Source organism: Amyelois transitella, chromosome 2 (assembly GCF_032362555.1).
Source record: "Amyelois transitella isolate CPQ chromosome 2, ilAmyTran1.1, whole genome shotgun sequence".
NCBI classification, from domain to species: domain Eukaryota; kingdom Metazoa; phylum Arthropoda; class Insecta; order Lepidoptera; family Pyralidae; genus Amyelois; species Amyelois transitella.
Genome location: NC_083505.1, coordinates 8178450 through 8193806, shown reverse-complemented (window position 1 = coordinate 8193806; position 15357 = coordinate 8178450). Strand labels below are relative to the sequence as shown.

Sequence of the window (15357 nt, the reverse complement as noted above, 5' to 3'; positions counted from 1 at the left end):
CACAGTAAAATTGATAACACTATAACTGACGGTCAATGCAGAAATAGCTAAATTTTAAAACAGTGCATTCTTAATTCCATCATTGGGCCATACAGCTGAATGTGACTCTGTCTACCATGTAAGACACGATTGTACATACATCTTTGTATGCAATTTAAAATCGAATTCGATTTTCCAACAAAACTTTAGATCTCAACTATATAGAAAACATTTCTTTCCCAGAACTCAGCAACGACAGCTACAGTACAGTAGCTCTGGGGGGTGAAGAAGGTTCCCCTGCAGGAGGGGGTGCGGGGGGCGCGGGCAGATACGCTGCCACCCCCCCGTACCTACGAGCTCATTCCCCACCCGCGCCCCATCACTACCACTACCCACCAGACCATCTAGTTTATACTAATATTGGTAAGTCATCTTAGAGGTTTCGTAATGATCAAATTTTGTCAATATACATAAATTAAGTGATCCCCAATCATTCGAGTAGGTACTTGCTTTTTCATATCTATATAAATGTCATATTATTAATTTAGGTATATATAAATTTAAATGTCGTGTGGGAATGAACTGAAACTGACTGGTAAAAATAACCCAGGAGTTTCATTGGTATACCACTTCACTAATGTTATACTGGTGACGTTGTTATAAATACACTTTTATCAAAATTAATAAAAAATGTACTTTAACAAGTTCAAGAAAACAGTGGTCTCTCCCTTTATGCAAATAATTACATTGCGTCTAGAAGTTTTGGTAAGATGAATTTATTTTTTGTCTCCAGATCCGATTCTTTCGATCTTGCAGGTCAGTGAAGGTGAAACTATTTCTGTATTTACATATGTGTGGGTGTCGGGCACTGTGTTGTTTTTGTGGATCTTTGTAGGAGCTGTGACCTTTCCATTTAAAATATTTTCCCATTTAAATTATAACTAAATATATAAATTCAGTTACATTTTTCCAGGACAAGCTATGAGCGGCGCTGGTATAGGAGGCACCGGCGCTGGTGGAGCATCAGATCTGAGCAGTTCATCATCACCGGCCGCGGGAGGGTATCCTGACTTCCCGCCGTCCCCCGACTCGTGGCTGGGAGAGCCGCACCACTACTCGCCGCGGGGCTTCCCCTAGCGGCGGCCACCGCCGGCGCATGCGCAACCCGCGCCCCCGCCGCCTCCCGTACCCTACGCCCTCCCCGCACAGCCACTAGAGCTCGTTGTTAAACGTGAGCTGTGATTTTTCAATAGACATTCAATCGGTATTAAATATTCTAACCTCTACCCTAGGACAAAATCTTAAGTAATTTAACCAGTTGAACACTGCGTGACATTGTGTGCTGCACTACAATCCAAATAAAAAGTGAAAATGGTATCTAGTAAACTCCTGACGTTTAATAAGTAATTATGACCAATTGGAAAATACTGTTATCAATTATCAATACCTTCTGAAGACTTTACTTAACTGTGGAGCAACTGAAAAAATTTTCAAAGTCGATTATATGTAGAATTTTATTCAAGTTGTAAATAAGTCTAAGTCCTTAATATTAAGTTAATGTAAGTATAGGCTTATGACAATTTGTAAATATTTTACTAGATCTAAATAAGTGTGGTTTTTAAAGCACAAATGAAATTTTAAAGCCTTATAATAATTCCAGGTACTCTGTGTAGGTATAATTATAGAAAAACTACTTATCGTAAAAATTGTTTTTAATTCAGTTATAAAATATGTTGATTTAAATAAGTCAAAATACATGTTAATTTATAAAATCACAATATTGTATATAGAATTTATTAATGTGATAAATATAAATAATTTAGTTCACTGTAAGTCCATAGTGATCCCACTACTTTGTGCAAAAAAATCTAGTCGACAGATGAATGGTATTATAAATAATACATACGCTAATCTATTTATAGTTTTATTTACAAAATTTATTACACTTACATTTAATTTACAGTTCAGTTGTTGCCACTCCCCAGTACTGTTGCATGCGGCCTTCGAGGTCTAATGAATCTTGTGACTGTGCAGACTTTTCCTGTATTACAGCGAAATCATATTCTAAATGGTATGGCATTAAGCGTTGAAGTGAACCAAAATATGCAGCATTAGGACCTCCGTTCGGTAATCTTCCAGAGCCGAAACGCAGCTCTGGCTTTAAATTAGTTCCAAAAGACCGCGCACTCCCAAAATGTTTTGACAGAAATGGAACTTTGTTCGTTTTTCCTGACAGATGCAATTGTGGACTACTACCTGATATACCTTTAAAATTACGTAAACTACTTACATTTGATTTGATCCCTTTGGAGAGATTGTCTAATTCTTTATCAAATAGCATCTGTGTATTTTGTTCTAGCATATACTCCCAGCATTTAAATTGTTCTTCAGAGGTAGAAATATCATCGATTTTTTGTTCGTCTTCTTTATCTTCTTCAACGCGTACACGAATTGCTCTCGCTACGCCTCCACGACAGCTTCTTCTTTCTGAGGCTTTGGCTTGTGATCGTACGCTGGCGTAATGTTGGCTGATAGAATGTTGCTGACTTACTGTTTCACTTGGAGGACGGTCACTTTGGCCACTAGGAGATGAACGGTCACTACATGGTTTAGGTGGGGAAGCGGAATGGCAACAAGCATCAAGTCGAGAGCAACAACAATCAGATCTACACACAGATTTATGACTATTTATCGTCTGGCGTAGTTCTCTCATGAGAAGATCTACATCACCTCGTACTATATCAAATCGTATTATTATAACAGACATGCAATCATCAACTCCGTAACTTTGAGCCAAATCTTGTAACCGTTTTGCAGCAAGCACAGGATTGCGTTCAGCTCTAACTTCTGTCACAGCAGTTTCAATGCCAACTGCATTCCAAAATTTACCATTGCCCATTATCAAAAACTCATCATCTTCTTTAATTATTGTTTGTATAACATCAGGATCTGGGATGGTATTGGGATATCTCGATGAGTACCCTAAACGCTTATTGTTTTCTATTCCTAAGCTTAATGGTCCATTTCTTCTACTGAGAACAGCTTTCGTGTCACCGACGTTGGCAAGCCTTAAATTGTATCGTTTAGAAGCTTGACCGAATCCATTATCTAATGGGGTTACTGGCGACAAGTGGCACATTATCAAACACGCCCCATTTTTCTGACCCCTTTCTTTTAATTCTCTATGGGCCGATAATACAACGTATTTCATATATTCATTGACGGTTTCTTTAATAGATTTTTCTTCTAGTAATAAACCGGGAAGACATGACTGTAGTATTTTTGGCACTTCAATATCATTTTCTCCATCAATAATTGCAAAAAGTCCTTCTTTATTGCAAAATGATGGTAATCGTATTTGGGCACAACATAATTGCAATGATTTGTTAGGACACTCTGTAAATCCTGTGGTCCATGGAGTCGAACCGCCAAGTTCTTCGTGGAAGCCACTTTTCTGTTTCCATGGTAATGAATTTCTTCCAGTTACATCTACTAAACTTAATGGCCTTTGACATCTATACGCGGTAAATTGTGAGGGATCAACTTGTAGTTTTTGATTGCAAGATATATCAAGAAACTTCAGTTGTTTAGGGGCAAGAAGCCTTAAATCTATGCTATCGAGTTCATTGTGTGCAAAATCTAGAATTTTTATTGAAGCGCTACATGCAAACATTGGAACTGATCTTAATTTATTTGAATGAGCACGTACAACCCTGATCTTGTTCAGTTGTGGTAAATTATCAGGCAGTTTAACTAAAGTATTTCCTGATAGTACCAATTCTTCTATTTCTGGCCAAAAATTGACGCAACTTTCTGGTAAACTTGACAGGCAGTTATAAGCTATGTGTAATATTTTCAATCCACGGAATGCTGTGATGACATCTGCTGCATTATCAGTTAAACAATTGGCTGTTAAATACAGGCGTTCTAGGCAATGTGATGACGGGCCTCGTGCATGTGGTAGGCGATTTAATCTGTTATTAGAAAGATTTAATATACTTAGCCTATCACAAACGGAAAAGAAGTTCTCGGGTAGGGATTGTATGCAGTTGTCATGAAGTAGTAATTCTTTCAGAGGTGCTCTTAATCTTGGCATTGATGGGATACTTGCAATTTTGTTGTGAGCTAATCTTAATTTACTTAAACTAGATAGTTCACTACAAAACAGATGATCTGGTAATGATGTCAACTGGTTATTGCTGGCATAAAGGGTTGTAAGGTCCGAACATCCACTGAGCCACTGTGGCAGTGATGTAAGTTTGTTGTTCGAAACATCCATCTCCACAAGATTTATCGGTGGTACCGTTGTAGTCAGTGTCTCCAGTTCTGAAAAAAGATTATACGAACTATAAAACAAACAATCATAATTATGTCGGTACCAGGAATTAATTTTAATGATGATTTAAAACAATCTAAAGTCACTTTGAGTCAAAGTATGTTAAACTAAGCAAATACACTATTGCTATCCACTTATTTAGGAGGTATTGAAATCACTTCGAAAAACATGTTGCCTACGTTCCCTTTTCCCTAAAATATGACGAGTAACACCAATTCCCTCGCTGTTCGCGACCTCACATGGAGAACGCAAACTGCCACCAGGGTGCATAAAAAAGGGACAAACTTACTGTTATGTGGAGCACGTAGTATTTTAAGTGAAGCGCCATGAAATGCTAGATGTTGGAGCGAATTGTGAGCAGCGTATAATTCCCGAAGACCGCGTAGCGCCGATACCACTAAAACTTCCACTGCGTTATGAGATATGTCTAGAGACACCAAGTGCTGGAATTAAATAAGTACAACGAATATTTGTAAAGAAGTCTTACATTCAAATTCAAGAGGTAAGTACTAATAGAATATTTTTACCTACAACCTTTACCTTTTTACTTTAGTAATACAAGACTTTTCCATGGGCTTCTCTCCTATTGGAATTTAAATATTTGAGTTTATTAATTAACTTTAGCTTTAGTGCGGGGCCTCGCTCCCTTGGGAATTTTCAGAAAAAGAAGCTTATCTCGTTCCTGAACGCCTATTCTTTTTGTGTACCAAATTTATTAAAAAAGTTTCAGTAGTTTTTAAGTTTTATTCGTTACAAACATACAAAAATACAAAGCATTCTTCCATATTATTTGTGTGGCGTATTAGTGTGGATAACGGAAATCATAAGGTTTTGATTTTTAAGAATGAGTATGGATTATTGCTATATCGGATAGCGAGGTAGCTTGGTATTCTTATTGCATTTAATCACTTTCACGTTGTAAGCAAATAAAAAACACTTTATTGCATTAAAAAGAAAAACGGCTTACCTAACCGTGATCGTGGAAAAATAAAGACAACAATTACATTACGTATTTCATTTAAGATCCTGAAGTTAACATAATTTAATTATTTGCCTTGTTGGCTTTAATTATATAAAGTAAAATAAACATATATTAAATCCTTTAAGTACTGTATGCAAGTACTTACTTCATAGTTACCAAGTATGATGCTTCCTTTCAGTCGATTGTGGCGAAGGTCCACGCTGGTGAGCGGCGCGCGGTGCTCGTTTTTGTTTTGGTCTTCTGGGCCCATTACCGTGCTTTTGTCAGACTGAAACGTTATAATAGAAAGCCTAGATGTTTTACCGTGCTACCTTTTTAATAAAGACGGTTAGAAGAAGGGACGAAATCTTATATCGTAAACGTAAAATTTTCAGTAATTGGATAGTTAAGTATCTAACAATGCACTTATAGGAAACCATGTACCTACATAGTACATGTACAAACATCTCTTAAAATTTCATCGTGGACGAATGCACATTGTCTACATTAAAAAACATGAATGAATGTAGAACTAATATGACTGCAAAATGACTATAAAATTACTGCATGTTGTCCAAATAAAATAAAATAAAATGTGTTGATCCAAATATGGTATAAAAAAGATGTAAAGAAAGAAAATATCTCACATCATGAACAGTTAAAAAATTTATGGATTGAAGGTAATTGTCGCAAACATATTTGTGTCGCAATAAAAGTAATGGCATTAATTATATTAGTAAGCATAGGTAGGCGATGTATTTGTACTTACTGTATTTACAGCGAAGTTTGTAATCAAATTGTGATCAGCATTAAGAGTCCGTAAGCGCGGTAGTTTTAACGCGCAGTTCAGCGATTTCAGTTCGTTCTCGCTGATATTTAGTTCTTCTAGTCTGCAACAGAGAAGAATAACAATTTAAAGCATTCAGCATAGGTTTTATATGATTTGCAATGACAGAAGTGTTAATTTTATTCTGACGTGGTGTTTAATCCACATTTGTAAAGGTTAAATATTAAATTCTTGTTATTAAAACCATGTTTGTCTTATTTCTGGCGCGCATGGCTTGTCTATATTTTTAAACTTTTTTATGTTATTAGATATTTTAAAGAACCGATTGTGTCTTTGCTTAAATAAGAAAATAGTTGAAACAAAACATAGACATCGCGTGCATCTTGGCTTTGCATGCAGTGTAATTTATGAGTGAATTCAACCGAGGTACAATCCAATAATATTTTGGAGTTAGTAATTTGGGAATAATATCGTAATAAAAGTGCCGTGTGGTTCCCAGCACCAATATGAAAAAGAATAGGACCACTTCATCTCGTTTCCATGGATGTCGTAAAAGGCGACTAAGGGATAGGTAAGTAGGTTTATAAACTTGGGATTCTTCTTTTAGGCGATGGGCTAGCAACCTGTCACTATGAATCTCAATTCTATTATTAAGCCAAACAGCTGAACGTAGCATATCAGTATCTTCAAGACTGTCTACCCCGCAAGGGATACAGACGTGACTATATGAATGAAGCGTAATTTAAAAATTCAATTCCCCGTATGTTGTTGACTGATTACCTTTGAAGAGAGGAGCTCTAAACATAATATTTTTATTGCGTAATATTTTCACACAATAGGGTTTCGTAGAGTTCCTCGCGGTGACTGGCTGTATGTTAATACAGCGTTCTAGTAAAGCACAAACCGTGACAGACGAAATTAAAAGTTTTTTTATTTAGAATATATTTTACATTCCAAACTGAGATTCCAAAACCGTACCTTCAACCACAACAAATATGTTAAAATCTTTTACTTGCACTAAAATGTTGATAGTTACTGTGAGTGAAGTTCAGCCATTATTAGAAAGGCATGCAAAATTTTACATTGTTAAAAAATGTGCAAATACATTAAATAATAAGTTCATTATTATTAATTAATGTACTTATTATATTTAAATTTTATATCTTAATCAATTTTTTTCAATATATAGTATATACCTAAACATATTTTTTTTAATTAGTGTTTGTTTCTTTTCTTGGCAGTTTTTTGTTCTGCTTTATAAAGAAAAGTACTACGATGATCTAATTGTAAAATTTTAGTACTTTCGATCAATTTGGTTTCGGAAGTTTATGTCAATGTTGTTGTTTATTTAGTCTCATTGTAGACTTACACTCCGAAATTCAGAACTAAGTTGTTCAAACAAACAAGACAGGGATATTATTTCCACTACATTTAAGTTGAATAATCGCTCTATACTCGTGTATTTTAAAGAAATAAGAGGTAATAAGTTCGCATAAATTAGAAAAAAAGTCAGATGCCAATTAAATAAACCAAAATTTTTAAACTGCGTCAGTTTATTCAAAACAACTGAAATCTGAACTAACCAGCCATTTTGAATCATAAGTTGTTTAAAATTCCGCCGGTATGAGATTTTTGGCCACACTTAACATAGTTTGATCAAATCCTTGCGTTGGTAAAAAAACAACAACACTAAGTATAAGTACACATATATGATTACACCGGCACTGGTTAAGGCGCATGCGCATAGACTGGCCACGGGTGCCGCGTGTGCGCACGGCCGACCGCCCACGGACCACGCAATCCTGATAGAGTATCGATGTTACATACGCATTGTTGTTCGTTTATCTAAGAAGGATCTATGCAATACCATTTATAACACCAATTGTTTTGTTCGTTACCTTTAATTTCCCTTTCGAACGTCTTTCAACATAACACTAGTACAATAAGTAAGTACGTGCGTTTATTGGTACATATTGATTTTACATACTCAAAATATCGCTAAATAGGGCGCTATCGTGAATAGGGCGGATACCATATAATTGAAGGACCACATAATTTAATCCCTTTTCTGTGTGATACTTTTCTTTATGTCCGTTAATGTGTTTTTTAAAATAATTATTGTACTCGTGCAACATGAACGTGCATTAATTTTACCACTAAAAATATAGATAGTGCATAGTCGGGGTTAATGATGATTAACCACTGATTTAATTAATATTTTTTAAGTTACTTAATAATGATAAACAACCTTGCTACATGCAGTAAGCATATTTGCTAGGTATATACAAAAGTATATAGCAAATATGCTTACTACTACTGGTGTAAAGCATTTGTTTAACCTTTCTTGAGTTTATCTAACTCGTTAAAACCAAAGTGCAGGAAAATAAGCAAATTGCGTAATTACATATATTTGATAACATCATACATGTAATTTAGCATTTTATTCGGTTGTAAACCAACTGCGTAGGATAGAGGCACTTGAGCTAATGATTTCCTTACATTCATTAAATTATGGGCAATAATGTAAAATATAAGGAGGTCAAAGGGAAGAAGCAACATATTTATTATATCCCTCAATATTCATACTTATTCTCATAACTAATATTGTCAATATTGAAGATTTGTAATTATTTTTTTGGTATCGAATAAACGATCGTTAATCTTTTATACCAATTTTAAGAAAATATGGCACACCGATACTTTTGGGAGTGATCCAGTCGACGATTCTTTTTAAAAATCTCCACAGGAGTGAAGTCGGTGTAATAATGGACTAAATATTGAAATTTAATAAATGAAGAAACCACTGCGCCATGTGTACTTTGAATTGCACATGTTACAGATTAAGTACTATCGATAAATCAATTATACCGAGAGGTTAGCTAATAGGGGTTGCGGAGTGAACGTAACGCCATGCTCTGCCGCCCAGATATAGATAGGAGCCAAGTACGCAAGCACTCACTTATAGAATTAGCACACAACGGAAAACACTCGCGAGTGATGACGGTACCTCTAGTTTTAGTCATGGTGTGCTGCGAACGCTATTTTTATGTTTAATATTTAATAGATGACCTAGAAAGGAAGAAAATGATTTTTTTCCTTGAAACGTTGAAGTATTTTTATCAATTTATTAATTAATTAAATAGCGAAGCGGTCCGTCTCGAGTCAATACAGGTTATATACATTCCTAGCCCCATCTTAAAGACTGAACTAAACTTTTTAAGAATGCAAGTTTAATGTGACCGAATTTATAGAGAAAATTACAAAAACTTCTTACCCATGAATCTCGCATAAGACGAGATTGGTGGCACAAATTTTGGCTGAAGTTAATGGCGGTAGTCACCTCTAAACATGAGGAAAAGACAATTCAATATATTACGTACATATTTTGACGTTTTTACCCGCATAATATACGGTAGGCCGCTGCATAGAAGTGTGCATTAAAATATAAATTCAACGATCTTTGTTGTGTTTCTTTTATAAGACTTCAATCGCATGAAAAGTAAAAAGTAAGAAACGAGGTATATTGTTTTAGAGTTACATATGAGCAGTAACGGGCGAAGGCTGCGGTGGAGATGAGAGCGCCACGCTCCGCCGACCGTGCGTTACGCGACTCCGGGGTATCGCTATAAAATATGGAAAGTACAGCGAGATGCTTTAACACATCTACGCTTTAAATGTGTGTTTTATAATAAAAAGGTAAGGGGAAAAAATTGCACTGTACCTTACCAACGTCGGCTCGTTTGGTATGTTATGTAAATTTTGTTGTCAAGCTAAATATGGCCAGCTTAACTATACACATGTAGCAACTTTATATATAGTAGCTCGACCCTCTCTCACAATTTTGTGTTCGAAAGTCTTATTCAATTGACACATGCTGTGTAAAAGAAACATTACATAAAAGAAAAACTTGCTAATGTTCATGTATTCAGCTATATACCTTTTGTCTTTCATTTGCATCCCACTTCTCACAACATCCAAAGGAAAAGATGGAGTGGGAAATAGTGTGTAACAAGCAAAAGTGGAAATCTGTATTCTCTTTATTTTGAGGCGCCATGTATATTTCCATCATTGTTTCTTTGTTATAATTAATTTCGTCATAAAATGTTTATTGATACCACGTGAAACTCTCGTGATTCAAATCCAATACACTACTTATTTTCAAGCCATTAGCTTAACTTAGGCTTAGTTTATTTCGGTCATCGTAGAGTAGAAATTAAATGATTATTCAAATTTTCAGTCAGTTTTCAAATACTCCGCGTGTGCTACGAGGCTTGGCATCTTGTCCATACGAAAGATTTCAACGCTTCCTAGAAAAAGCTTTTGTCACTGCACTCATTCACAGCAGCGCAAATTGTAAAAATAAATAGAAAGCAGAACCAGATATCATTACGTCTATGTCTCTGAATGGATTGACAGAGATGTATACAGAACAGAGAATAATCATAATTCAGTTTATTAATATATTTTATTACAAACAGTGCTGAAAGGCACACAAGCTTTGTTTTTCCTTCACTGTCAGACCAGCATGAAAGCTGGTATGAGAGTAATGTTCTTATTACTGCAGACGCCTTATAACGACATTCACTTCCGTCCCTCTGTTTTTCCAAACTAGAAACATTTTCCAAAAGCAAGATATATGTGAAGAACGAAACAACGATTTTCAGACCACAAGTATGCCGCCAGTAAGTATTCCGTTGGTATGCTTTATCCAAATCTATAGACTTTTCCGTTTATATTTTCAAGCTAGAGGTTTTGCTCTTCGAATGTATTCATTCCAAAGTCCGTACTATTCAAAATTAAAAGAATAAAAATTTCAAATATTTCAAGCCGTCTACCTATCTGTTGCTCTTCGAATGTATTCATTCCAAAGTCCGTACTATTCAAAATTAAAAGAATGAAAATTTCAAATATTTCAAGCCGTCTATCTGTCTGCTTTTATTTTGTGATTTTTTTGTGCTTTGAGACCATTTTGTCAAAAAGAAACAAATTAATGATTATGATGTACTCACTGGCTTAACTGGCATATTTCTTCTGGCAATTCTCCAATCCTATTATCGCTCAGATCCAGATGCGTCAACGCATGTAGGGACCACAACTGTGGAGGGAGGGTAAGCAAGGAGTTCCCGCGCAGGCGCAGTACTCTGATGGTGAACGCACTAGTAGCATGTTGGGATAGGGCAGTGCCGAGGGAGGCTTGCCCCCCACCGCTTAGGTCGAGGACGTTGGGAGGCTGTGTACTTTTGGTGCCCTGAAACAGATTATGAAAAAAATGTGTCTCTTCCTATTTTGTATTTACATATAGTTTCAACCGGTTATAACTAGATGCAGTCAGATAATAAAACTTTTATGAATGTAACCTATTTCTATTGGGTAAAAACTAATACCTTACTTCTTCTTCCACGTTAAAATATATGAAAGACTATAGATATTATATAACAGATTTTGCTAACATATTAGTCATTTCACAGAGCTATTCACTTAGAAATAAAATACATAAAATCACGCCTCTTTATATCTTTCCACTTGCTGTGATTTCTGTTACACTTGAAAATTAACAAATACTTAGGTAAGTGTCATTCATGATGCTGTTATGATGTGATATCGTTCGGGGTGTTCTACTCCAAAAGAAATGTGAAAACGGCCTTCTTTCAAGAAATACATAAAAGAAGGCGTGTGATTGACCTTTGATTTCTGAAAATTACTCGTAGAACATTGACTCGAACATGTTAGCGTAAATACGTGATCTGACTACTAAATAAAACTGGGATTTATTTGTTTCCACTAAGAAAATCTAAAAAAAAAAACGTTTTATATTTGTCAGGTCATGTGGATTTTATTGACTCTATATTAAGCCTGCTTTAAGTATCAATAGTATGTATCTTTAATATCCTGACTCTAAGCTTAGATTTAGGTGTTTTGGGCTTGTGTTTTTTGCCAAAGCATTTACTGTACCTAAATGTACCTACTCGTATGGTGATATATGTCCTGATGTAATCAGAACTTCGGTTGTGTCTTTAGGAAAGATAACAGTCTACGATTGTAATAAATAGGTATAGTTTTTGTATCTTATTTGTATATAAATTAATAATTCCGAAGCGATACTGATCTTATTTTGCCAAGGCAATAGCTTTCTGTTTTTTTAATTGAAGAATGCTAAATACTATCTATGTCTGCTCAATTTTGTACCATTATCCTACCGCTGAACCTGGACTTTCAGTCTTATCAAGACTGTTGGCTCTGTCTACCCCGCAAGGAATTCGGACGTGACTATAATGTATGTATTATTCTAAAATTTTTGACGGTCTGCGAAAGGTAGCTTTGTATGTTGTTTATTATTTTTATTTTATTGTTTGTATGTCAGATACACACCAGTATATTATCACACTTCTCTTTCAATATAGTTGGCTCCAAACTATCCAGGAAATCCTCGTCTTGCTGAGTGAACACGTCCAAACTGTCAAGCTCCTCATCATCCACACCCATTGTCTCCCTTTCCACCATCACTACACTTCACTACCACAAAACACTTTACATCAAGTGACAATTCAAAGGCAACTGTCGTGTAACTTCATGGGGCCGACGAACTTTTTAGCATTGTTTATTTAAACTACGAAACCGCCTGCGATTTCAATATTCCAATCATGGATATTGTCGCTTGCATAAGGCATTTACGCGTCCTTGATCGGGTATTGTTTTGATCACGGGGATTCGAGAATATACCGGAGTTGTAACCGAACGAATTTATTGCGAAGAAAATTCTGAATGCGATTGTCTTTTCTTTACCGGCGATGTCGACTGAGTGTCGCGCGCGCCGACGCCGCCTTACTCACTTTGGGACATCTCAACCGTAACATTTCTTTCAGGGTGGTGTGCACAATTTCTAATTAAGCTACTTTTTACATTAAAATTCATATTTGAAGAAATAATTATCAGTGTGCCCAATTAAATAGACAGCGTCACTTTCATCTCATTATTCTTACGTGAATGTACAAATGGTTTGTTTAAATTGACGTGTGTAATATAGTAGCTACTAATTACGTAGTATGCGTTGGTTTTAAATCTTAATATTCAAAAGTAACGCCTGCAAATAAAGTTTATTGAACGTAATATTTCAAAAATACAATACAGCTTATCTGAGTGTCAGTTTCTCATTTGATTGCAAATTTCTTCATGGGTAATTTAATTTCAAAGTACCTTAATATATATTTTGTACCAAAACCTTTAAACTTTTAAACATCTTAAAATACCTAATTCTTTAAAATCAAAATATATCTAGTTTGACAACCATAATTCTATAGAATAGAAGGAATCTAGATGAACATGAAATTACACATTAAACTGTCAAAAGCTTATAAGCTACGGAAGATTTCTATCAATTTTCCGCCGACATGAAATGGTTCGTTAGTTTGGGAAGTGTACCGGAATAAAGCCTCGATCATCTGCTAAGAGTTTGCACATTCCAAGGCAATTCGCGTGATCTAGACTAAGACAAATAAGTCTAAATGCAACTATTGAGTAGTTTACTAGTGCAGTATTCCGTCACCACAGTAATACGTACATGTATAAAACGATACTTTGTGGTTAAATTGTCTGAGAGGATCCTAACAGACTTTTACCTAACCATTCTGGGCCGGTCTCGGCCGGACTACGAAAAAAATAATTCGTCAATAGTCCTGTCAACTATACAATAGAAAATATTGTTTTTCCATCGTTCGATAAGCAGGACTGAACTGTATCATGGGAAAAAATGATAATAGTTATTTAATGAATTTATAATAACACATGTATATATAAGCACGTACCTCGTTTAACCAGCAAAACCACATATTTCTCTCCCAAACTGTATTGAACCCAAGGAATAGGTGATTCATACCAGCGTCTCCGGGCACCAGGTTTCCTTGACAACGTGGTTTTAAGCAAATCACTAGTCTTTGGGCTTTTGGTTGGCACATTTCAATTGTGCCACCGCTCAACTCTATTGCCTCTCGCGAAGTTCCTGAAATTAATATAAACAAAAAAACACTTTTAGTATCATGGCAATATGATTAAATCACAAAACACGATAAAAATTATTGAAGGTTGTCTAGATGCTTACCAAAAATATGTAGACATGATCCGATGATGTGGGCAGGTCGTGGTTTCCATTGCGGGAAAACATGCCCTTTCAGTATGTAAAGGGTGCCTGATCGTAAAACACCACCGGTTCGAGCAGCCGGACCCGCGCACCATCGGAACGAATGCCGCAGCTCGGGATCAACTGCGACTCGCAATCGCCTCTCCTCAGACTTCCATCCATGCACTGCCAAAAACTGCTCCTGAATTCGTAATGGGTATTCATTCTGCTCCAAACGTCTGTTCTTTTCTCCTCCAATTTGTAACCACAAGGTCAGTTCCTCTCCAAATCCGAGCTGCTTATTAAGGTCTTCGACTGTACTGTGGATGGAGACCTTGAGCAGTTTGCTGGGTGCATCAACAGCGAAAGGTTCGAGGCCTTCGAAGACTCGTATCCAGCCAGACTGATTGGCGGGGCGTGGTTTGAAACCGCGCGTAGAAGCAAGGCGGCGTAGTGATTTCCGTTGCTGGTGAGGCGATGATGCATGCAGCCCGTCATCGCAGACCATGGCGGAGCGCAACAGATGGACGCGAGGCGGTGGCCGGCGCCGCAATGCCCGTGCGCCGGCTCAGTGCCCGTCCCATGCATTACAATTAGGTCGGACACGTGGTGGGGGTGGGAAGCATGTTGCTCGGTCACTCGGGAACACAGTGGAATACTGATCATCCCATCGAATGAACATAAAGTTCTCGTGTGTTGAAGGTCACTGCTGAATACTAATAAAACAGATAGAACTTTGGCAAGTTGTTGTCACCATCTCTTTGAAATTTATGTTTTTCAAGGAACCGATGAATACTATCAATTAAAGTCTTTTTTCAAAACAACTATTCTTGAAATTTTGTAAGAAGTGGCAGCACTGCCTTAGTGAGAATTTTTGTCAAGTGTGTATATACTACTGTAACAGAATTTACTCATAAAGCAAAGATATGTTAGTTAGTAAAATGGGGCAAAGGAGTATAAAACCGTTCCGCGCCGACAAACACCCCACCTGCTGAGTCACCTGCGACTCCGAGGGCGAGCGCCGTGACCCTTCACTAAACGTATACAAGGCTCTAGCTACCAACTGTACTGTACGTAGCTTCTACAAACAAATCTAATAAGAAATAAGAAAAATTATAAGAACGCAGTCGGCTTACACTAATTCTATATTAATTCTATAGATAATTATGGTTTTAAGGGAA

At 36.4% G+C, this 15357-nt stretch overlaps 2 protein-coding genes across 6 annotated transcripts in view; one reads left to right on the top strand and one right to left on the bottom strand.

The window, feature by feature from the left end:
* Nucleotides 1-1894, top strand: part of LOC106133565 (LIM/homeobox protein Lhx3) — a 15735-nt gene extending 13841 nt beyond the window's left edge. For all 3 annotated transcript variants that reach the window (XM_060944413.1, XM_060944418.1, XM_013333343.2), the window contains exons 6-8: nt 223-402; nt 773-805; nt 953-1894. In XM_060944413.1, the coding sequence (XP_060800396.1) occupies nt 223-402; nt 773-805; nt 953-1116 (377 nt within the window). In that variant the 3' untranslated portion in view covers nt 1117-1894. The remainder of the gene's footprint in view (nt 1-222; nt 403-772; nt 806-952) is intronic.
* On the bottom strand, nt 1236-15357 carry LOC106133567 (protein phosphatase PHLPP-like protein). Of its 3 annotated transcripts, XM_060944376.1 has the most exons (8): nt 14159-15357; nt 13866-14059; nt 11073-11311; nt 6046-6166; nt 5443-5565; nt 4605-4758; nt 2270-4305; nt 1236-2020 (listed from the first exon to the last, which is right to left on the bottom strand). In XM_060944376.1, the coding sequence occupies exons 1-8, from the start codon at nt 14682-14684 to the stop codon at nt 1937-1939; spliced, it is 3477 nt and encodes a 1158-aa protein (XP_060800359.1). In that variant the 5' UTR covers nt 14685-15357; the 3' UTR covers nt 1236-1936. The 3 variants fall into 3 exon arrangements, with proteins under 3 accessions (XP_060800359.1, XP_060800354.1, XP_060800363.1); XM_060944371.1 differs by having other exon boundaries at nt 1236-4305; XM_060944380.1 differs by lacking the exons at nt 13866-14059; nt 14159-15357 and adding an exon at nt 12433-13068 and having other exon boundaries at nt 1236-4305.

Bases quoted from the DNA above. Each gene is read 5' to 3' on its own strand.
- LOC106133567 (XM_060944371.1), bottom strand. From the start codon at position 14,684: ATGGTCTGCGATGACGGGCTGCATGCATCATCGCCTCACCAGCAACGG. The intron at 4,759-5,442 runs GTAAGTACTTGC...ATTTAATTCCAG, and splicing joins TCATACTTGGTAACTATGAA to CACTTGGTGTCTCTAGACAT. The intron at 4,306-4,604 runs GTAAGTTTGTCC...ATCTTTTTTCAG, and splicing joins ACTACGTGCTCCACATAACA to AACTGGAGACACTGACTACA.